General features: G+C 44.0%; 1 protein-coding gene across 4 annotated transcripts in view; it reads right to left on the bottom strand.

Annotated features, from left to right (window-relative positions):
- Adgrf5 (adhesion G protein-coupled receptor F5) overlaps positions 1 to 24,517 on the bottom strand; it is a 95,296-nt gene that overhangs the window by 39,495 nt on the left and 31,284 nt on the right. For all 4 annotated transcript variants that reach the window (XM_055612205.1, XM_055612198.1, XM_055612221.1 and 1 more), the window contains exons 2-3: positions 14,096 to 14,221; positions 7,451 to 7,505 (exon numbers count right to left, since the gene is read on the bottom strand). In XM_055612205.1, coding sequence (XP_055468180.1) covers positions 7,451 to 7,505; positions 14,096 to 14,197 — 157 coding nt within the window. In that variant the 5' untranslated portion in view covers positions 14,198 to 14,221. The remainder of the gene's footprint in view (positions 1 to 7,450; positions 7,506 to 14,095; positions 14,222 to 24,517) is intronic.

Raw genomic sequence — 24,517 nt, 5'->3', positions numbered from 1 at the left:
CTATCAAAGTATTGAAGTTCAGCAATAAAAAGCCGCTTTGGCTCACCTAAGTAACATGCCCAATTAATGCTAAACAGTTAATTAAAATCCTAACATGGGGGTTTCCCTTGTACCTTTATAAACTGCCTTTATCCTATATGCCTCATCTGTCTCCCCTCTATCCAGTGGAAGTCCTTTGCCCGCCAGGACAAATACTCCCTGCCCCCAACTCTTCCTTGTTCCCTTTCCCTTCTCCCTCATTCCCTATCTCTTGTCATTGTTTCTGATTCCCTGCCCTTTGTTGCTCTAGGGCAAATAAACCTCTTTGTACTGAGAGCTTGTTCTTGAGGGTCCTGAACTGATACTTTCCCCTTTTACAACAACAATACTAATATAGGATAGCTACAAAAGACCTTTCCAAAGCTCTAGATGTTGAGTAGGGACTTGAATGAGGTGAAAGAGTTACCAGCAGGCCATCAGGAGAAGATTACTCTGGGAAGAGCAAATAACATGGATTCCCTGAGTGACTTGCAGCCATCTTGGCTCACTAGAGGAACATAAGATGACTCCTGCTTGGGCCATTCCTTTATTCATGACTTTTAGGACACTATCAAGGCCACAGGAACCACAGCAAGTAAGGCAACTCACCCACCAGCCCAGGCATCAGTGTGATACCTTCCTGTTCCCCTCAGGCAGATAGGAAGCCTTGAGTCAAGAATGTCAAACTCTAGGACCTGGAGATGGCTCAGGAGTTAAGAGCACACTGCTCTTGCAGAGGACCTGGGTTTAGATGGCAGCACCCACATGGCTGCTCACAACCATCTGTAACTACAGTCCCAAGGACCTTACGCTCCCTTCTGACTCCAGCAGGCACCAGTACACAGACATGCAAAGTGTGAATATATGAAGAAAAAAAAACACCTATGCACATAAAAGTAAAAAAAATAAATCCAAACACATTTTTTTAATGCCAAACTCTGCTTTTCTATCCCCTTCTGATCTTGAAGACCTTGGAGCCTGAGAAAATGACATTCTTTGTCTTGCTCTTGGTTACAAGCGACTTGGGAGGGTCAGAGCACAGCTCGCAACCTCCCATGTGTGTATCTTAGATGACCTTCACTCTTCTCTGCCACCTGAACCAGCTGCCCCCTGGCAGCTTACTATATTTTCTTTGTCTCCGTCACTGTGACCCTTTGTGTTGTTTGTCTGGATTTTTCTGGCCCACGATGCCCTGAGTGGAAGGTACAACATTCCAGGTGTCACTGGTGTCAGGCAATGCCCATCTGCAGGCCCAAGAGGTGCTAACTAACCAGGATTTCCCCTCTCCTTTCCCACAAGTCTCTGCCAGCCTTGCAACACTTATCTGAAAGAGACATTTCTGGAAAGTTGGCCACCAACTGCCACAGGCAGCGCCGGGTCTTAATCGCAGCTGTTTAAGCAAACAACACTGTTTTTGCCTAGCAACTGATGGGAACTAAGGATCCTCAGAAGCAGAGCTTAAGGAGGTGCATGAATGGATCTCCCATCTGCAAAAGAGGCACCTGCCAATGTCATCCAGGAGAAGAGAGCTTGCTGGGGGGCAGAGATTCTTCATTGCCGATGATTTTACTCTCTTGCCCCCTCCCTGCCTTGACCTCAAAGCAATAAACACCCAAAGACATCCATTCTTCTGCTTGTTTCTTGACATTTCCCTGACGGGACATTGGACAGCATTGTCTGTACCACACTGCACCGTTGCTCAGCTGATGCCCCCAAAGGATCCTATTCTCCCTCTGGGTTTAGGAAGGTTTGTCATACAGGAGAAAGCTGCCAGAATTCCCAGGCTGTGGCTCACGTGGCAGGTGTGGGTGGCGGAGGAGGCTAACATTACATATGATGGAAAAATGGACTGTGAAGTCTAAAGAAAAATGATCCATTTGAGGAATTGGCCACAGTTAGAGCTGTCAGAACTAGTCTCATGTAATATTCTTTCCTTGGGAAGATAGAAGAGAACCCCAATCCTCCTCTCTCCTTAAAGCCACTCAAGGGGTGTGAGATGGAGGCTGGGAGTGAAGAGCTTTTGTTGACCTGAGTTTGGATTCCTAGAACCCATGTTTTTTTTTTGTTTTGTTTTGTTTTGTTTTTTGAAATTAAGAAAGAAAGAAAGAGAAAGAAAGAAAGAAAGAAAGAAAGAAAGAAAGAAAGAAAGAAAGAAAGAAAGAAAGGAAGGAAGGAAGGAAGAAATGAAGAAAGAAAGAAGCAGACAGGTAGACATAGTAATTCAAAGGCCTATAATTCTAGAGCTCTTCCTACCAGGATATGGGAACCTGAGACAGGAGAATCTTTCCTGACAGCTTTCTGGTCAGTTACCCTGGCGATCACAACAGTGGACAACAAGAGATTCCCAACTCAGAGGATGTGATACACACACCTGCACTCACATGGACAAACAGTCATGCACTCAGGCACTTACACAGAGAGAGACAGAGGGAGGGATGGAGGGAAAGATAGAGGGAGGGGGCGAGAGTCATGAAATGGGACCTCATGGCCAATAAACAGAAACACATTGAAAACCAGTATGTGGAAACTTAAGGCCAGAAAGTTAAGTTAGATGGACTGCTTTCTAACTTGTGGGAGCCACTGGGACTCTGGATGCCACACTTTGTAAATCTGTAAACTAGGGTAAGGTTGTTCTCTTACCCTGAAGTGAAAGAGTCTGGATCCTCTGTGAAAACCCTTAGCCACATGTCTGGCATGCCCGAGCTAGTAATAATAGAAATGAGTATTAAAGCACACACATAACACAGGCTGGCGAGAGAGCCTGGCTGGTCAATTACTTGTGTTCTAAGTTTGAGGATCGGAGTTCAAGAACCTGCATGAAACAGAACCTGCATAAAAAAGCTAAGCATGGTGGCACACATGTAACTCCAGCACTTGGGAGTGGAGTCAGGTGGATCCTGAGCTTGCTAGCTACCTAGCCTGGCCCACTTGGTGAGGTCCAGGCCAGTGAGAGGCCCCACCTCAAGAAAAAAAGGAGGACAGCATCTGAGGAACAACACCCACACCTTCAAATGCTCAACAAAAGTCAGATTTAAAAAAAAAAAAAAAAAAAAGCAGAACACTCTTGATTTTCAATGCTGTCTAAAAACTGAACCTGGACCTAAATCAACCCCACACATCAGTGAGAGAGAACCCAGAACTCAGACTACACACCTCATTATCCCAGAAGTACAGCAATGAATCTCCAGGCTCCACACTACAGGGTTAGAAATGCACAGTGTTTGGATCCAGATCACAAAGGACCCATGAACCCGGCCTGTCAGGTCTGTAGAAAAGTCAGGCTTTCCTCACAGGCAAGCCAGAGACCTGTTCTAGTAAGGGCTTTGCTCTGGAATGGAGGTGTGGTTATGGCAGCACATCCAGTGGTTCCACATATCCAGGCTCCTCCCTCCTGTGCCTCTGGTTCCCACCCAGTCACGTCTGAAGCCAAAGACAAATTGGTGGGCATTCTTCATTGTCAGGCAGGCCTCAAGGCAATCTTCCTAATTTAGCTCAGAATCTTTAGATCAAGCAGTTCGTTGTCCATGTTTTTGTTACTTCTAAACGATAAGAATGTTCTCTTCAAGAACCCCAAGAAAATTTCTGTGAATGGTTCATTTTGACTGTCAACTTGACTGTGATTTAAAAGCCCTCTAAGAGACTTGGCACTTCGTGTGCCCATGAGGGAGGGCATTTGCAGAGAAGGTCAACTGAAAGGGGAAGGCCCACCTTGAGCTGTCTCAGTTCTTGCATCCAGTCCTTGCCCACCATGATGGTCCCTTGAAATACAAACCAGGAACTTCCCTCTTTCTTCTTAAGAGTATCTTTTATTTATTCTTTGGCAATTTCATATATGTATATAATAGATCTTGATCCTGTTTGCCTTTCCTCCTTCCACTTCTCCCAAAGACCTTCCTACATATCCCCCATCCCTTCAGGTTCTCTCTCTCTCTCTCTCTCTCTCTCTCTCTCTAAAACCCACTGAGTACAATTACTGCTGCTTGCTAGCATGCTGACTGATGTTGGCTTTCTCTTGTGTATGTCTTGTTTCTTCCTTTCTTAAGTTGTCTTTGTTGGGTGTTTTGATACAGTAACCAGACAAGACCATATTTGGGGTTTATCTGCAAATCTCTAAGACCCTTTCTAGCCCAGGTCTCTCTCTACAGCTTTCTGAGCACATAGCCTCATAGGTCCATGCTTTCTTGTCTTCTAGCCATTGCATGCCTCTTCTCCATGTCACAGTGGTGCTTGTACGTCTTTCCTCATGTTTCTCAAATGACCTTGGGCAGACATGACTTCTGCTTTGTTCCTCTCTTACTTGTAGCCCAGGGTCCATGTGGGGACTCCACAGCCTCCTAGCTGGTTTCCCAGACTTCTGGTTTCTTTTTCTAATTAATTTAGCAAAGACCACCTCGATCATTATCATTTATAGGAGTTTCATCAGTCACTTTTGGGTGCCAGCCCCCAGATGGCCCATACCCTACTTCTTTGGTGTAACAGTAACACAATTCTGGATTTTCCCCCATCCTAGCTCCTCCTGCTCTCCCCCAACCACACTTTGCTCTGTCAAGGAACTCCACACATCTTCAGGTTCTGTACAGGTTCCTCCCCAACTGTATGAAAAGAGTTTGCTTAAAATGCCAGCTAGTGTGTCATGACACCATCCTCCTACCTTCAGGTCATTATCTGGGACTGGACCAAGTGACTGCCCCCTCTATGCCAGGGATGCATGAGGTTCCTTCAAATAAAGAATTTTGTAAGTGTGTGTGTGTGTTTGTGTGTGTGTAGGCCATAGGCCAACCTTGGGTGCTGTCTTTCCTCAGGGTTATGTCCACTTTGTTCTTTGAGACATTATCTTCCCCTGGACCTGAGATTTGCCTGATTAAGCTAGGCTGGTAGGCCAGTGAGCCCATGAATTCTCCTGTGTCTTCCCTGTGAGTGCTGGCCTTACAAGTGGACCCCACCCAGCCTGGATTTCTATATGGCTGCTGGGGATTAAACTCACAACTCCGTGCCTGTGCGGCAACACTTTACCAACCAAGCTCTCTCATTAGCTACAGGCCTCAAATGGTCTTCAATCACCTTAAAGCCCCTGAAATATAATAACTCTAATACATGTATCATGTTTACAATGGATACCCATATGTGATATGCATGTATATGTAAATATACACATACACACATATACAAATATGTATCTTGGGAAGATAGTGAATATGGACATCTGTTATGTATATCGAAGTCTATAATGTCTCGAGAACAAATGTAAATATTGATTTGGCCATTAACAAAGGATTGAGTGAGGCATGGTTGTGATGATATATAATATATATATATTATATATGTTTATGAAATTTTCAAAGAACATACTTTTTAAAAGACAATTTTTATCCCAAGTTTTAACAATGTGGTCCAGTGACTCAGACAGAAAGTTCATTGCTAATTTATTCCTTCTAGAACCTTCATGCTTCCTGCTATCATGGCCACAAAAAGGGAGATATACATATAGCAGAACAGGTGTGCCTCTTCCCGACTCCCACCCGAACTCCTCCCTCAGTGAACACACCAGTGTGTGTGCGAACAAACTCAGACATCTGGGTACAGCTGCTGGTAAAGTTCCCATCGCCTGCTTCCTTCGCTTTGCTGGAGACTCACGTTCTTACTGAAATTTACAATCCTTCCCTGCAGGGCCCAGCACGGGTCGTTCCTGGGGCTACTTTGTAAAAGTACCAAGGCAAATCCATCATCTGTGGAGGACGCGCTGACTCTCTAACACTTCCTATCGACTCTAGGGGCCTGAGAGCACAGGACACCTCGGATAATAAACGGAAAACACGTCTTCGGGGTAACTTATCATTGTCACGATTGTTTTTAGAGAAGTCATGCCTGGAAAAATTTTGGAATGTTCAAATCCTTAGAAGTGAGAGTACTTCCTGCTCCAGAATTACCCCTTTTAGCTGCTAAGGAGAGTGATATACAGCCCTGCTCAGAAGAACAGAGAGACATGGCTTTCCAGCTGTGTGGACGCTAGCTGCCTCCTTGGGAGGCTGGTGATTTGAGCCCTGAATGAACTTGGTGGAGACCCAGAGCTGGGGCTCACTCATGCAGGGCTCCTTTTTGATCCATGGCAGCCTTCCACAGGACAAAAGGACACATCTCTGGCTCAAGGCCTGTCACCGGGTAAAGGAGAGTTCACAGGGTTGGCGGGATGAAGGAGGAGGACAGCAGTTACAGCCTGACTTCAGGGAAAGAATCAGAAGGGACGTTGGGGTCCATTAGGACAACAAAGTGGAGGATAAAATGTAAGAGAAACAAAGAAGAGAGCTAGAAGGAGAAAGAAGACAGAAAAGGAAAAGGCAGGCAAGGGGAGGAAAGAGAAAGGAGGGAAGGAAAATCTGCTGGCTTGGAAAGAGTTTTGTGGTATAGGAGGACAACTAAGGAAAGTGACAGGAGGAATCGTGATGACGGGAAGAAAGAAAGTTCAAGGTGTCACCGTGGCCACTTAGCATCATTTAATAAAGTGGAAAATGGGATTCCTTGTAGTTATGTTTAACAAACGAAAAGTATCGTTCACCTTGAGTTACTGGGAGACTGAATCACAAGGAATAAAGTGGGAAAGAAAGAGAGAGGGGGGAGCGAAAGAAAGAGGTAGTTTGAATAAAAATGCCCCTGATAGGTTCATACGGTGTGAGACTATTAGGAAGTATGGCTTTGTTGGAGGAGGTGTGTCATTAGGGTGTGGGCTTTGAGGTTTCAGAAGCTTAAGCCAAGCCCAGTGTCTCTCTTTTTCTGCCTGCTGCCTACAGATCTGAATATAAAGCTCTCAGATATTCTCTAGCACCATGTCTACCAGCATGCCACCATGTCTCTTTCCATGATGATAACGGACGAAACCTCTAAGCTCTAAGCCAGCCCCAGTTGAGTGCTTTCTTTTATAAGAGTTCCCATGGTCTTGGTATCTCTTCACAGCAGTAGAACTTTTACTAACACAGCTGGGGAAACTACACAGTTGGTAAAGTGTTTGCTTTATTGTAAGCATTAGGAACCAAGTTCTGTTTCCTGAACCCACATTTCCAAACTTGGACATGGTGGTAGTACACACCTGAGATCCAGATAGATTTCTAGGGCTCTCACTGAACAGCCAGCTTAGCCTGCTTAGGGGTAGAGGGTTCCAGACCATAAGAAACTCTGTGTCAATAAACAACATGGTTGGCTCCTGATGAATAAATGGCAACTTTAACTTATACATACACATGTACACACATGCCTTAAACAAACGAACAAACACAGGGGAAGGAGATAGAGCATTTTCCTGGCAACATAAGTCCCAAGTTTAATATCCTGAATGAGAGATTAATATCCTGAATGAGAGATGGGGAGGATCAACTGCTGTCACAGCATGTGCCATTTGGTTGGATTTATAAAAGAGACTTTAAGCAAGAAGCTCACATACCTGCTCGTTTTTGCCTCAGCGGCTCTTGTCCTGCTAGGTCATGTTCATGGTGAATCTGAAAGAACAATTAGGAGCGTGTCAGTGGAGACTGGGGACCTCGTCTTACTTGGTTTCCCACTCACGGGCCGTTCAGCATCACGCCTGGACACAGATACAGATGCGCGGAGAACACCATAGGAGTGTGCTGTATAAACCAGTCTCTAGATGAAGCAGTGGCAGGAGTCACAGCTTCCGGGTCTCTTGGCATCCCTGGTCTGTGGTGTCTAGAAAGAGACACCAATCTCCTCTAAGCCAGGCTTTCTACTTGAGACTTGAATCCTAAGTTGCGCTGGTGTTCTGTAACATGGGTCAGTTTCCCAACCTTTCCCCAGCGTTCAGCTTGTGCAGTCTCAGCGTTTATACTGCAGTTCAGACTGCTTAGACATAATAGTTCCCTCCTCTGGGCCTTTTTCTTCTAGATTCTAGGTGGCTCCTGTGGTCAGATCATCTACACATATACTTATACCTCTTTCTAGCTCTGGGGCTGTAGGAAAATTACTGCTCTTCAGTGAGCCTTACTTTCCAATTCTGAGAAGCGGGAATTAGGACAGCATCAATATCATAGAGTTGTTGTAAGACTTAAGTGAACTACAAAATGGCATAGGGTAAGTGCTAAGTAAATTTTAGTTATTATAATGTACAGTGGTTCAAAGCAAAGACCTGGATGAGGCAGATGACTCCACAGGTGTGATGGCTGTACCTGATTATCAACTTGACACACTTGCAAAGAAAGAACCTTAGCTGAGGACTTGCCTCCATCAGATTGGCCTGGGGACATGTCTTCATTGCTGACTGATGTAACAGGGCCAAGCCCACTACGGGTGGGACCATTCCTAGGGAGTCAGCCCTTGCTATGTAAGAAAGGTAGCCGAGTGAGCAAGCCAAAGGAAGGGAGTAAGGCATGGGCAGCATGCCAGGAAACAAGTGTTCTTCGCTGCTTCAGTTTCTGCTTTAAGTTCCTGCCTTGGCTCCCTTTGATGGACTGTAAGCTGAAAGATGAAATAAACATTTTCCTCCAAAAGTGACTCTGGAAAACAAACTGGAACAATGGAGAAAAGCACTTGTTATACAAGCACCCGTACCTGAGTTCAAATGCCCAGAACCCACGTAAAAAGTTGGGCATGAACTTCACATACATATAACCCCAGCACTGTGGGGAGCAGAGAGAGAAGGATTGCTAGGGTTTCCTGGATCCCAGACCAGCTTTAAGTTCAGCGAGAACTTCTGTGTCGAGGGAATAAGATGGGGAGTGACTGTACAAGCTGCCAGACATCCTCCTGTGCTTTCCACACACACAGGTCTACTCATCTACATGTGCTCGTACACACACACACACACACACACACACAGAGAGAGAGAGAGAGAGAGAGAGAGAGAGAGAGAACCCTGCTGATACTAAGCTCCAGTCTTAGCTCCACCATCAGATAGTGGAGTGACCTCAAAGGACTTATTTAACTCTGTGCTTCTCCCCTAATCAGTAGCATGAGGATAAGTATAGCCAGATCTACAGGGTCATAGCAAAAGTCAAATGGTTACTACGGGTGTAGACAAGAGAGCTTTTGTTGCACAGGAAGTACTATCTAGAGTCAGAGACCACACTCTTTGGGACTCTTTGGGACTCCTTTCACCTGTCTGTACAGTGTCACCTGGCTCTTCTCAGTTCATCTTTTCCAGCACTGATCTGTAACAAGTAGTCCATTTTGCTGATGGGGACACTCCCTACTCAGCAGCTAATAACCAAGCCTTCCCCTTACCTTGACCTAACATGCCTTTCTCGTCGCTTCCTGACTGCAGGGCGACTCCTGAGATAGCCACACAAAGCCATACCTCTCCCCCCGACCCCAAGGCTCAGTGAACAAGACATATTTCTTTGAATTTTTCTCAGATGACCCTACACACACTGGTAAGTCGTGTCCTATGAACTCCATACATTTCTGAATGCCACATGACGCTAAGCCTATCCCCACCACCTGGGTCCACTCTGATTTTCTAGTTCGTTCGCTCTCCACATGCTCAGCTGTAACAAAATTCCTAAGATAAAATATAGGCTCTTCACCAGGACAATCAAAGGTACTGTGACTGGCCACATTTCACTGATAAGAAAACACAGGTACAGGAAGTCAAATACTTTGCCTAAGGTCACTGTGTTTTGGGACTCAGAGTTTGAACTTAGCAAGCCTGACTGCAAAGTCTGCCCTTGCCCGTTTGGGCTGAGGAAACACCCTGGGAAACAGGGCTCCTCTTGGGGAGCCAGTCTTCCCTGGCCTAGTGTATCTTTCCCTGCTCTGTGGTATCTTCTTGCTCTTTTTCTCTCTTTCTCCTTTAAAAGTATTTTTTCTTTAAAAAAAAAAATATATATATATATTTTTTAATTTTTAGCGTTTTTTTTTTCTTTTTGAGACAAAGTTTCTCCTGGTTGTCCTGGAATTCACTCTGTAGACCATGCTAGCTTTGAACTCAAAGATCTTCCTACCTCTGCCTCCAGAGGGCTAGCCAACAAGCCTAGCTTCCCCTCTCCTTTTCAACTAACAGTTCCCTTGTTGGTAACCCTCTCCTCTTTAAGCTACAATCTGGGAAAATTAATGGCTGCTTTGTGTGCTCCCCTCCTTGAAATCCTTAAAAGATGCTGGCTGCGGAGAACATTAAAGTAAGGAGCGGAGATAGGGAGGGAGCGTGTACCTGAGAGTTCACAAATGTTCTCGAAGAAATAGAGACATGATGGATGGTGAATGGAATTTCAAAAGCCCAATTGTTGCTTCCTCTGCAGTGAGTTGTCTCAGAGGAATGTACGCATACAGGAACTGAAGTCACAGAGCCAATGTATAGGGTGGTTCCCATCAGTTTCCCCTGCTGCCAACTTGGCCCTTTGCCCAGGCAGAAGGAAGGCTTTGTCCTGCAGTCCTGTTCCCATCCTCCCTGGGGGCCGGGAGAGGCTAGCCAACCACCTAAGTCCTGAGCTGTGTTTGATGGGCTCAAACAAACTGTTGCTGGCTGCGGTGTGTGAAAACTCAAGATACATTGCACTTCTAGCCAGGAGTATCTCCGCTTTTGCCTTTCCTTCCCCCAGTCTGACTAAGCACAACCACAGGTTCAGAGCTTGGGTGACCAGGGTTACCCACATGTGACGGACCCTGATAGAAGTCACAACCTCCTCAAATCTTTATATAAGGTTCTTAACCTTCCTAATGCTACAACCCTTTAACACAGTTCCTCATGTTGTAGTGATCCTCAACCATAAAATTATTTTTGTTGCTACTTTACAACTGTCAGTTTGCTACCCTTACGAACTGTAACTTAACTATCTGTGTTTTTAAATGGTCTTAGGCAACCTTAGGTCATTCTGCCCACCACCCCCCCCCCCCCCAAAAAAAAAGGGTTTCAAACTACAGGTTGAAAACTGCTGCTCTATAGTAGCTATCTGTAGCTTCCTGGACACATCTTTGCAAGGTGAAGCTCTCACAAATTGTCCCCACCCACTCTCTGCTGTGTAGTTCACAGAACTGGCCTGTTAGGTCCTAAGACCTTGATCTGAACAGGCAAAGGCTAGAGTCATTTCATGAAGCTGACTCCCACTGGCCCCTCCTACTAGTAGCTGGAAAAGTGTTCTAAGTTCTGATTCCTTAGAACTTTTAAATGATAACCTGTGTAGAGGCTTCTAACATGCCCAAAACAGTCAATGGCAGTGGTATGTGCTCGTGTGTGCTGCTGCTCTGGGCTCCCTGGGACCAGCCTTGCCATCCTGACTCCTCAGAAAGTTCTAGTTTGGGTAAATATTAGACACTAGCACTTGCTTTTTCTACTAAATTTTGCTCTCTGGCTCAGGAAGGGAAATAGATCCAGCTAAAGTAGGAGCAAAGAGCTCTGGGGTGTTTTCAGATTGGACAAAACAGCTGCCACTTGGATCTGTCTACAGACTTAATGCAAAGTTCTCCCGATGAAGCTCTGAGCCACAACTCTGTCTAGTGAGAATTTCCTGATAGCAGAGCTTCAGCCGGAAGAGACAAGGCCACCAATTCCAGGAAGAGCCCCACCTTTCATACAAGATGACTTTCTAAAAAATTTTGGTGGAAGTGAGGTGGTCTGGAGTTGGGGAGAGTAATCAATGAGGAATGAGAGGTGGTAGTTGTGGTATGTATGTGTGTGTGATGTGGTGTGTGTGTATGTGTGTGTGTGATGTGGTGTGTATGTGTGTTGGTATGTATGTGTACGTGTGTGTGTGTCTCCATGAACGTGTGGTTAACTTTAGATGCCTTCCTCAGTTATTCTCCACTGCAGCTTTTGATTTAGGCTCTCTCTTTCTCACTTGCAGCTCACCAATTTGGTTGAGGCAGCCGGCAGTGAGCAGCAGCAGTCCTCATGTCTTCATCCTCCCCCAGAATGGTATGATGAGTGTGCTTTTACACTGGCTTTTTGACACCAGTTGCTGGGGATCAAACTTGGGCCCTGAGTCTTGCTCGGCAAGAATGACTCAGAAACCGAGCCACTTCCCCAGCTTGAAAGGTGGAAATGAAAATCTAAAGGGACCTATGGCAAACATGGTGCTCACTAGAGACTCCAGCTGCCTCACCTCTCAGTCCCCATCACTGGAGCCAGGCCCTCACTCCCGTTCTCAGCCTCAAATGCCAACCTAATCTTTTGCTTTCAAGGTTGGACAATTACCTTACCAAGAGTCCTCAGAGATGGCTAACAACACACATTGATCACAAGGACCAATTCAGAGGCCCTTGGCCTCTGAACTAGCTATAATGCAAAGGCACATATATGTGATCCTTACAACAAGCCAGAGAGGGTATACTATCTTTACTCATTTTATACAGAGGGTATAGGTTCAGAGATATGAGGAAAATCATCCAAGTGTCTAAAGCTCGTGTGGGTCAGAGCTGGACTTCATTCCAGGTATGATGCCAAGGTTAGACATGTCTGGCCTGTAACTCTGAGTGTAATCACTGGGCTCACTTCTGAAAGAGAAGATAGGCTGACCTCAGCGTGGAAATCACCCCCAGCTCCTGCTTGAGGCACAGTATCAGCTGAATAACCAGTGTGGTACAGGTGCAAATGTTTCCACCTTAATCTAAAGAGAGGGCTGATCCATTCTTCTGCCTAGGTTGTACCCCACAACCAAAGTTTAGAAGAAGAGACATACTACATGCATCCTTCAAATTGTTGGAGATAAAAATGAAAAAGACAAAGAGAACCGAGACCAAACAATGGAAGACCCTAAGATGGGAAAAGAAAGTACAAAAAAGTAGTTGAGATGGTGATTTTTCAGTATCAGCTTGACTGAGCATGGCAGGTCATGTCCTGGAGGCATTTCCAAAGAGGATTACCTAACCTTTTTGTTTCTGGCACTACCCTTTTGCTAGGGAAGGGAGATAGGGAAGAAAAAAGAAAAGAAGAAGGAAGAAAAGCTGCCAGATACCAGCTTCTCCTTTACTCTGTGACACAATTACTGCGATGCAGTTTGAGGTTTGCCAGGGCATCCCTCCATGGACTAAAGTCTCTAGAACTGTGAATCAAAATCAAAGCTTTTGACTTTATATTTTTTTTTATGTCAGACATTTGTTATAGCATCAAGAGAGCTGATAAACACAGTGATGAGACAAAACGCTGACAGTAAGATCACATACTTAAAGCATACTAAATGTGAACACATTATATTCCCTGAATCAAAGTTCAGCCCCCTCAGATTAAGTTCAATACAGGGGGGAAAAGCTTAAAGACAAGCTTTTTTCTGATACCTGTTATAAATATAAACCAATTTAACTCTCATAAGAATCATAGGAAATCTGCACTTCCATTAGCATGATTCTATAGATGAGGAGACTAAGATGCAGAAACACATGTCTGATCTCCCAGGCAGCAGTGGGCCTTGCCTCTAGCATAAGGAGACATGGAATAAAGAATCCCATATGAAGCAATACCCTTTACTTAGCTGAATGCCATCTGACTTCCCCAAGACAAACGACCTGCGTTATTCCTGAGGAGGACACTTCCATGGTTTTTTTTTGGAGATGTTGACCTTTTACTATGATAACACACACAGAGACAAATGGCTTTTGAATGGTGCTGCAGTCTGATGATCATGTAAAGTCCTTTGAGAACATGTATTCTGCTCAGCTTTCCAAATCTGCTTTACCATGGCCAGTTTCCATGTGAAAACTCAGCCAATCAGGTGTCTCCAGCCTTTCAAGATGTCAACATGATGATGATGATGTCATTTACAACGTTTACCATGAAGAATCATGCAATCGACTTACGCTGTTTTTAAATCTGACTCTTTTAAATAAAATTACAAATTTGGGTTGATGTGCAGTTACAACTTTTCTCTGCTGCAGCAGGTAGCCCACCAGCAAGGTTGGACATGTGGTCTAGTAAGTGGGCGTGGCCTGCATGATCTCTCCTGATGCTACCAGTGATCTCTCCTGATACTGCTGATTTCCGTCTGCAGAAAATTGCAGCCCAGGAAATACACCAATAACTAGTTACATTCATGCATGGCACTGCCTCAAAATCCCCTCCTGCATGACTGTTTTAAAGGACTGCTTTCTGATTGTGACCTTTCCAGGAAATCAAAGAACCGCGCTGGGGAAATTACAGCACACTCACCAAAGGATGAACAATGGGCTCTACAGTCATGCTCAGTGTAGCTTCTGAAGAACAGATCACTGTGAGTACAAAGTAGAACGTGACTGTCCTTGGCGAGTTCATTTCGTCAGGCTTGAGCTGTTGTGCCTGAAAGAAAATATGACGCGTTAGAAACGCAGTGATTGACTTGGGAAACAAAAAAAAAAAGAATTGCCACCCCTTGTCTTGAATGTCATATCACTGGAAGACCTTTTCAATGGAAGGGAAGGGCAGAGGGGTTTAACTGAGGAAGAAGCTTTGTCTCTCCTGGGAAGACAAACATGTCTGAGAGGATGAGGATGGCTGGGTGTTGTGAGATGTTAGTGGGAGTAAGTAAAACAAAGGTAGCAAGCTTGGGGGTACAGTTCCTGTATACATGATGAAGAGTGGGCTAAAGGAAAGAGAGGAAAACACAAGGCTAAAAAAAAAAAAGCAAGAAAAAAAAAAGATGGACAGTCTATTAAGAGATACTAGTTAGGTCTGGGAGTTGGCATAGTGCGGGAAAATGCTTGTTGCACAAACATAGAAACAGGATTTTGCATCCTCAGCACCCATGTAAAGCCAGGCTAGGCAACGCCATCTCAGATCTCCAGCACACATGTAAAACCAGGCAGGACAGCACCACCTATAAATCCAGTACTGCTAAGAACAGAGATGAAGTGAAATGAACCGTATCTCTGAAAGCTCCTGGCCAGCCAGCCTGGTGTACACAACACTGAACATTAAAGAGACCCCGCCTCCAACATGCGAAGGCTGGGCACTTGAGGTTGTCTTCCAGCTTCCATGCATGCTGTATGACGCATGCACACCCTGCACATACATGTGCACACAGAAATAAGAAAAATCCCTCTAATATGATCCACTACACAGACTGGGCTTAAAGGCATTCGGAAAACTGGCCTTGCTTTTGTAACATTCAATGCACTTCGGTATTTTCAAGCCTACCCCATTCTCTCTTAATCGATTAATTTTTAATTTTAATTCTGTAAAGCAACCCATTCAACTGACCCTTTGACCATATTAATAGACCAGGGCTTTTTAGTATTCAGTTATAAAAATACCAGTATTATAACACCGTATCACGATACAAAATATATAATATTAGTGCCATAAAATATCCCGTTTGACATATTAATTTTAAAACTTTTTCTATATAATGCTGATGATATGAAAAAAGGAGCCTTCTCACAACCAAATCAATCATTGTTATATTTGAAAATCAGAGCAATAATACCAAACCAAGTACATCCAGGAACCAAGAACATTGAGTTGGTGTAAATCCTTTCTTTTCTGACTTTGCGCGTGTGCACGCAGTGTGTACACAGGTTGGCTGGCCTGTGCACGTATGTAAGTAGGTCAGAGATCAACATCAAGAATCTTCCTTTGTAGCGCTCCACCTTATGTTTGGAGGCAGGTCCTTCACTGAACCTGGAGCTCACTGACTGACTCAGCTGACTGGTCATCAAGGCCCAGGGCCTGTCTGTCTGTCTGTCTGCCTCCCCAGTGCTGAGATTACAGATGCTCACTACTGGACTGGACTTTAAGGTGAGTGTTAGGGACTGAACAACACGGAAACACAGCAGGCCCTGAGCCACCTCCCCAGCCCTCTCACTGTGGTTTTCTACACCCATGGGAGCCTGTGATTGAGATGAGAGATTTGGATTATAATCTAGGGTCGTCATTGTGACCTGTGCCCTTGACTAAATCTCCTATTTACCCCAGTAGTTCATCGACTGGAGTCATTACGCTTTCTCCCTTAATTCTCTGAGTTTCCTGAGGCACATGAGATTAAAAGTCAGAAAGAGCTCCTAAGATTCTGACTCTAAAAAATAATAGCGTCCGGCAGGGTAGGAAAGAGCTGAAAATATCAAAGCACAGTGAATATGGTGATGGTTATCACCCCAATGTTCAGTGACAGGAGGAAGGCAGCCATGAGAGAGCTGTAGAGAACACCAGAGAATCAAGATCAGGATGCCACGCTGATGAGGGCCAAGAAGCACATGTCAGGAAGAACCGCATGTCAATCGCCAAGAGCCAATTGCCTTTTCCTCTTCCCTGGAGGGAAAGAGGGAAATGCAAAGCTTTGGGAAATGTTTCAGTTTGCACATCTGGCAGTCAATGCATTTTTAAAATTCTTCAGCTCGGTGAACAACGCTTTGCAATTTCAGTTATGGGAACAGATGCCACAGGCCAGACACATCTGCTGCAAGGAAACCGCACTGACACATCATTCAATCTTCACGTACAGCTTTGATGCAGGGGTGGGCTGATGAAGTCTGCCGACAACAACTATCTCTAGGATGAATCAGTTCATCCTATATCTCCAAAGGATGCCTCCTCGGGAGGCTAATTAATCTTCTCAAGCCACAACATAGGACATTATATATACTGGTTGGCACCACAATGAGGCCATTAATCAAGGATGTGAGAAACAATAACAGAATAGTAAGTCTTCCTTAGCCCTTGACACCTAGGGAGGGACTCAGGCATAGGAGACACAGAGAAAACTCCAGATCTTTACTTCTCACACACTTTATCTTTTTTGTTCATTTGGGTTAGAGTTAATGGAATTCTAAAGTTCCTAAATGGTTACATCTGATGCATTAATATAAGCCAACATCGTTCCTATAATGTGGCCAATATAGTTCCATCTTTATCTCTATCCTCCTTTGAGACTGTTCTTGATAAAGCCTACACTCTTCATTCTGTTGAGACGTTTGGAGAAAAACAACAACACATTGACTCATTTGGTGTGTGTGTGTGTGTGTGTGTATGTGTCCCAAGAGACACAGATATGACCCCATCCTATGAATTAAAATGTTCCTCTGGAATGAGGGACAGTTGTCAGCTACATTACAAAGATGAACATTATCTGGAAGAAAGGAGAAAGCCACCACTGTGAAGGGAAAGCAGTATTCTAAATAATTGTAAACAAGAGTGACAGGGGCTTGGTCAAAGGGGACATAGTACCAGCTGGAGATCATTTCAGCTATTGGGGCTCCCATTTCAGCAGGGAAGAACCCTAAATCTGTCACTGCTCTTAGCCTTGCCACTAATCTTATAACACAGCTGTCTTCCAGCTCAGAGGAGTTCTCACCCATGAGGAAACCAGCACGTGATTTGTAACTTAGCCAATGGGAGTAATATCCACACTGATCTAGCTGAGACCTGGAGCTGCCTCCCACAACCAAGGCCATGTATGGTCACAGGCACCTTTTAATTGTAATGCCCCTAGAAATGTATATGGTTTCTAACATTTCTAGAATAAAGGTCAAAGACACACAGAGAGGAAGGCAATTACCTGCTGTCATTCCTAATCTTTCTCTTAATGAATTAAAGTTCTGGATACCCAACTCTAAGTCTTGTGTGAGCTGGCTGCTCATGAGAACAACAGCTGGGAAATGTGGTCTAATTCCCAGGATTTATCCCTTTGTACTGAGCAACTTCCTGGTCAACCCAGACTCCGTCTTCCCGTCTATGAAGGTACAAGAGGCAGAAGAAAGAAAAGTGCAGGCTGATGTCATATTCCAGGAATAGGTTGTCGTGATTCCCGGCAACATGTGGACCATCACACGTCTGGCTCCCTAGCTGTCGATAATGACAGTCTCCTGTGGAGTGACTGTGCATCGGGAAGTGCACAGTGAAGGCCCAACCTGTTCTTCCAAATCTTCGGAACACCCCAAGCTGAAGACCGACCCTTCTCCAGGAATCCCACCAGCAATCCTGGCTAACTTTGTTTTATTAAAGGTGAGGAAGGGGCAAGAGAGAAGAAAACAAATGGGCCTCTTGCAGAGTTCAGCGCCTATTCACAAAATGGCCACATCTGGGTTGTCTGACGGTGTGGACTACCACCTGAATGCCAGGATACAGGGCCGTTGTGTGATTCTTTCTGGAAGTGATTGGCTTGGTAAGCTTCACCCAGCTCTGCCTTCCCATGTTTTCTCATCTACCCATCATGGAATACACTAGGCCCTCTTGGATTGTCAGATGAGGATGCTCAAGTGTGGGGCTAACGTTCTCACAGCTAGCTAGCTAGTGGTGGAGACAGTCGGAACCCAAGCTGTAACTGATGATGGCTAAAATTCCAGCTAATCATATTTTCCTACTGCCTGGTGAGCCATGTTGAGAGGACTTTGGATAGTTGTTGGTTGTGATGAGGATCACAGTCCCTAGGCCCCCAGATGGACAACTTTCCACACCCCAGCATGGTACTAAACTCTATGAAGGTGATAGAGCTCTGTGGTCTCTGGACACCACAGAGCAGGCCTGTGATTCCAGGCAGGAAGATCATGAGTTTAAAGGTAGTCTCGGTTACACACTAAAAATAAATGAGTTGTGTCATTTAACCCTCTAGGCACCAATCCGTAACTCTGTGAGACTACTAGATTATTCCTACTTACTTTCCAGATATGGAAATGGAAGCTTTGTTCAGGGCTCAGAGCCACACTGAAGATAACACGATAATGGAGAAGTTAATTACCAAGCAAATTTATTGCACCAAGAAAAGAGTGTTTGAGCCAAGAGAGTTTCGTGGTAAAATAGCAACAATAATAAATGGAAATTTTTCTCAAAATGGAGCAAGCAACTGAAACATGCAATCTGGTGTCACATTATTATCGTTATTGTGTTTTTTCAAGACAGGGTTTCTCCGTGTAGTTCTGGCTGTCTGGAACTAGCTCTGTAAACCAGGCTGGCCTCAAACTCACAAGTGTGGGATTAAAGGTGTGCACACCTGCCCTTTTGACTATTAGAAACATGTCCAATTCCTCATATGCTTTGCATCTCAGATGCAGTCTTGCTCAGTTTAACTTCGGTATCTGGCCAAAGCCATGCCTCTCTGATTTATGACCTGTGCCAGGCCTCCCTGGTTGACCTGTGTACCATAGCAACAATAGCTGCCATCTTTTCTTTTGGCTCACTACATGATGGGTCTTTTTGAAGCATTTTTTTTTCTCCAGTTCTTCCCTGCTCAACTCTTAAAGATTTTCAAAATAAAAGTCTCCCACTGGTACCCAAGGCTCTCCATGACTTGACTTTTATTTTTTAATAATGTGTTTAATAAGCATCCCCCATATTTCCACTACTGATGTTGACTGATATAGGGTTATCTAAAATAGCACAAGAGTTTTTCCAGTGTTCATACAAAAGCAAAAAGTCAAACAAAAATTATTTTGGAGGGTGGAAGGGAACAATTATCAGCGAACTATTTTTATGTGTTTGGCAAACCAAGATAATCCTGCCATTTACTTGGTTCATTAATCTTCATCTCATAGGCCCAGTAGTCACCGTACATTCAAAGCTTACCCACCCACCGTGTCCAGGAAAAGGCTGCCTCTTAATGCTATTCCTTTGATGCATGCAGCTATAAATAGTCCTATTCCCTGAACACCTTCACACACTAATGCAAGCTCAGGACCTTCCTGCCTGCATGACATGTATTGTCCCATGAAGCCATGATTCCCTCACTCATCAATTCATGCATCCATTCATTCAGTCCTGACAAGTGCCAGGTGTTCTGCCGGGCTCAAGGAAGGGTCAGGTCCTGTTTCCATAGAGCTTTGAGTCTAATGAAGCAGACAGACATCGTTAAAGAATCAATTACTCAAGCCACTGTATAATTAACAGGTCTTGAACAGTTGTTATGTACCAATGCTGAGAACTGGCTATATTTAATCACTTCATCTTTATAACAAATCCCACTGAAGTGTTTCATGTATGCTTTCTAATTAACAGTATGATCTAAAATTAACTGAGCCACGTAGCACTTAAACAACTTAGAGCAAGAATTTAAATGTAAGAAACCTAAATCCAGTATGGATTATTTTATCAGTGTGCTTAACTTCCTGGAAAGAAAAAAAAAATCTAAAACTTGACCCAGTCTTGGGTTTGTGGAAAGTGTCCCAGGCATAGCATTTAAATAATCTGAAACCGAAGCATATATCTCAACTTTAGGAGGATGGGGAAAGAAAGAGAGAGAGAATTAGAAGGAAAGGGTTCCATGTAGAAAAGAATCAATTACAAAGGCCCCAAGGTAATAGAAAGCACTGTCCATTTAAGTATCTATAAGTGGGTCAGAGTGGCTTGACATCAAAAAAGCAGAAGACAGATATTCTGTGAGGTGACTAGTAGCTAGTTTAAGCAGAGGTGATAACTTTGACCACAGGATTAGTTAAGATCTAATAAAGAGACAGGTGTGAGAGAAGGCTAGAACCAAATCTTGCAGAATTGCAAATAGTCAAGTCCAGGCCAAGAGGACGATCACACCCAGATATTTAGGAATGAGACTCAAGTAGCAGAAGAGGAAGGAGGCCAGCCATATCCCTGCCACACTTATAATCCCAGTGTTTGTGAAGCTGAAGCACAGGGATCTTAAGTTCAAGGCCAGCCTGAGCTACGTGGCAAAACCTTGTCTCCAAAAACAAACACAGAACATTAAAGCAATGAACAAAAGCTAGCAGAGAATGATATAAGCCAGGAAACTTTTGCCTTTTTGGCATTAGGAAGGAGGGTGTGGTCAACAACGTTCAGTGATGCTGAGAGGTCCATCAAGGAGGAACTGAGGTTGTTCACTGGGCCTTCAGACAGGATGGTCTGTCATGGAGGGCAGGAAGTCTTGTTGGGGTAGTGAGGTGGTAATCATCCTGGGAAGAGTTGCAGAGAGTGTAGGAGGTGAGGAACTGGAGATGGCAAGCACAGGGCTTCAGAATTTGCTTACAATGGTCTCAAGGGAGTGTCGTTCTTCATTTTGTACCAAATACTTGGGTGATGGTGTATCCATAGTTCGTATATATATATATATATATATATATATATATATATATATATATATATATATATCAAATTATATTGCACATTAGGATGATTTCAAGACAACCCTTGCCTCTGACTCAACTTGGCCTTGGCCTGAGTCTCATTAAAGAAACATTCTCTCTCTCTCTCTCTCTGTTTTTCTTGAGACACGGTTTCTCTGTGTTGCCCTGGCTGTCCTGGAACTCACTCTGTAGATCAGGCTGGCCTCAGCAGAGATCTGCCTGCCTCTGCCTCCGAGTGTTGGTATTAATGATGTGTGCCACTCCCACCCAGCTTGGAAGCTGTCTCTTTATATCCCTTAACTCCATGTCTTAGGGTACACTAGGCTCTTTTTGAAAACAGATTCTTACCAAGCTCAAGACTTAGACTAAAAGTAGCGTGTTCATTTATCACTGTACCAATAATGCAAAACATTATGGTGGACAATAGATGATGCTACCTTATTTTAGGAGCAGCTTTACACACTAAGATTATTTCTCCTGTTTACTGGGGGTGTGATTCAATGTTAGAGCAATTGCCTATCTTGTACGCAGATTTTAGTTTGATCCCCAGAATTGTACGAAAGCAAACAAAGAAAGAACAAGATATGGCTCAATGGGTAAAGTGCTTGCTGTGCAAACGTGAGAACCTGAATTAGGATCTCTAGCACCTGTGTAAGAAAAGTGACTATGATCACAACCCCAGATCTGAGAAGGTTGTAGACAGGAGCATCCGGAGGCCTCACTGGTGATTAACCAGTCCATCCACCTGAAGAGCTCCAGGCTCATTGAGTCAAAAATAATAACCGGAAAGGTAGAGAATTATAGAAATAGACACCCAGTGTTGACCACTGACCTCTATGTACATACAAGGATGTGCATCTGTACATATGTGTAAAAGTGCACACACACACAGAGGAAACAAAAATGGATAGCTACATAGATAGATAGATAGATAGATAGATAGATAGATAGATAGATAGATAGATAAGAAGTCTTCACTCATGTGCATGATTGTTGAGGCTCTGATGAGGACCGAACACTATCCATATATAACCTCCCTCCAGAGCTACAGAAATGCAGATTCAAAATCCTCACGTGTAGCTTTAAGAGGCTCTCAACAGACTGGTATTTACAACTGCAGATAATAAGACTTATCTTTGCTGACGTTATTTAAATAGATGACTCATCCCTGGCACATGCAGGATTATAAAATAAATATTTATTCAACACAAACACGAAACACAATGCCAATTAAAGGATTCAATTGAAGAACTTTTTTTTTTTTTTTTCCTATTTAATTTTCCTTTGCCTTGAAATAGGGTTCTGTGGCAGCATTGTGTCCCAGCAGCCCCGGGACTATCTGATTACGGAGGAACGTTTGTTTGTACACAATGGGATGGAGTTTTCCAAAACACACCACACATGTGTTGATTCTTGATAACCCCTTAGCCTTCTTGCCTTCTTGTAAATCACTGGGGGATTTTAACCTTTAAGGAGAGATTATCATCTTTAAAAAAAAAAAAAAAAAAAAAAACACAAGGTTCCTAACTGGACGCTTATCTATCCTATCTCCTAGCTTCAGTGTATCACAGAAAGGGGTTTCCCTCACCAGGCAGAACAATGTCAAGTAAACGTTCCAGCTGTTGACAGGAGTAGCCCTGTGGTTGGCCACAGGAAAATATTGAGAAGGGGTGGATCTAAGCTTCACCGCCCTGTAGATTTACTGCTGTTGGGTGAGCAGCTAAGTAACACTAATAACATTCGGCAACCCAACAGCCAAGTGTCTTCTGGGCCAATCTTAACTATTTCGTCGCTGGACTGTGGAAAACTCAGGAGAGCAGAGATTTATCCTGTAATTTAAAATAGTTCAACACGTTGCGCCGGGGGGCGGGCCCAGCTAGTAAGGTGCTTGCTATGCAAATATAAGGACCTGAGTTCAGTCCCAGGGCACCACGTAAAGAAGCAGTCTTCGCAGTAAACATCTATACTACTAGGTGGAGCTAGAAGAGTCCCTGTGGCATGCTGACCAACCCCTCTAGCTAAGCTGATGGCTTCCAGATTGGGGAGAGATTCTGCCTCAAAAAAAAAAAATTAAAAAAAAAAAATAAGTCGAAGAGTGATTGAGGAAGACACCCAGAGGTAGATATTTACCCTCAACACGCATGCTTTCATGCGTGCATATGCACCCCTCAGGGAGCATGAGGTCACAGGTGCATGCATGCACGCATGCACTAATAAATAAAATGCTCCAGCATGTACATAGTTATGGGACCATTTTACCTTTCTGAAGTCACTCCTTTCCAGCTCTGGCCACAATACCTTCGTGTGATCTACTGTGTCCACCCTTGGTCATGATCAAAAGTCTCTTACATTCTTATGTCTTTCCTTAGGAGTATTGTTGAACTTTAACAATAAGGACTATGCCACACAAAACAGAAAAGAAAAAAAAAAAAGAATTACTTCATCTTTCTCTCTGAATGCAGTATTCTTAGAAGACCTTACTGCTCCAAGATGTCTTAGTTTGGGTCACGTATGCTATAAAAATGTGCCTCCAGTCCTCCCTCTGGTTTCCCACCTGTGTTCCCTCCTCTTTGACATCCCTTCTCCGCCCTGCATTCCCTCTGCTTCTCTCCTTTTCTCATCCACTACAACCAACATCACCCCAGTCCTGTCAAACAGAGGCATTTGTTTTGGATTTTTTTTTTCTTGACATCTTTGCTCTAGAGGAGCTTGACCAGTTCCATAATTTGAACAGTAGCTTTGTGGGAGAATACCCCAAGCTTCATTGCTACCCTGTCCTACTTGCTAAATAGTAGGCACACTACTGCCAGCCCAACTGTTTCCATCTGAGTCTAAATCTGGCTTGTCTAAAATAGAATCTGTTGTCTTCAGTGCTACCACAGTCTTTCCCATCTCTTCCTGGATTTGCTACTGGGTGGCTTTGTTCTCCTGATATTCAGGCCCACAGCCCTACGATTAATCTTGGACTCAAGAAGCAGACAGGAGTAGGGAATGTCATCCCACCAGTAACTAAGTAACTGCTGATATTCTCAGAGCTCATGCTCCTTTTGTTGGGCTTGGCTGTTACTGTCACCTCTGGCTGGTGGCTGTAAGCTCCTGAATGCCTCCTCTCCCACCTCCCTGACCATTAATCCTATACAATAGCAACTGACACATTTGCTCCAAATGAACTCCCCTCTAGATCACCACTGTATCTAATTCAAGCACTTGAGTCATTTCAGATGCCCTGATGACGGATGCTTAGACATCTGACAAATAACATCACCGTAACCTAACACAAAACCAGCTCAGCCAAAGTTATCTCCACAACGCCTGAATAGAGACAGATCTATCACAAGCCTTCACTGTAATTTCCTTTAGAAAATACAGCACAGTCTACCTGGGTTCAATGGTTTTCCACCTCTGAGTGTCTCCTCATACAGTTCTTGACCACTGTGAAGCTGTTTGTTTGTTTGTTTGTTTGTTTGGGGGCTTTGTATATTGTTTGGGGCTTAAAAAACAAAACAAACAAACAAACCTCAATAACAATGACCACTATCGTTTATCAAGCATGTCTATAAACTAGATTTAAGGCTTAACACCAACACACATC

The sequence above is a fragment of the Psammomys obesus genome, unplaced genomic scaffold (genome assembly GCF_907164565.1).
Source record: "Psammomys obesus unplaced genomic scaffold, mPsaObe1.curated_primary_1811, whole genome shotgun sequence".
Lineage (NCBI taxonomy): Eukaryota > Metazoa > Chordata > Mammalia > Rodentia > Muridae > Psammomys > Psammomys obesus.
This window is presented reverse-complemented; position numbering and strand designations above follow the sequence as displayed.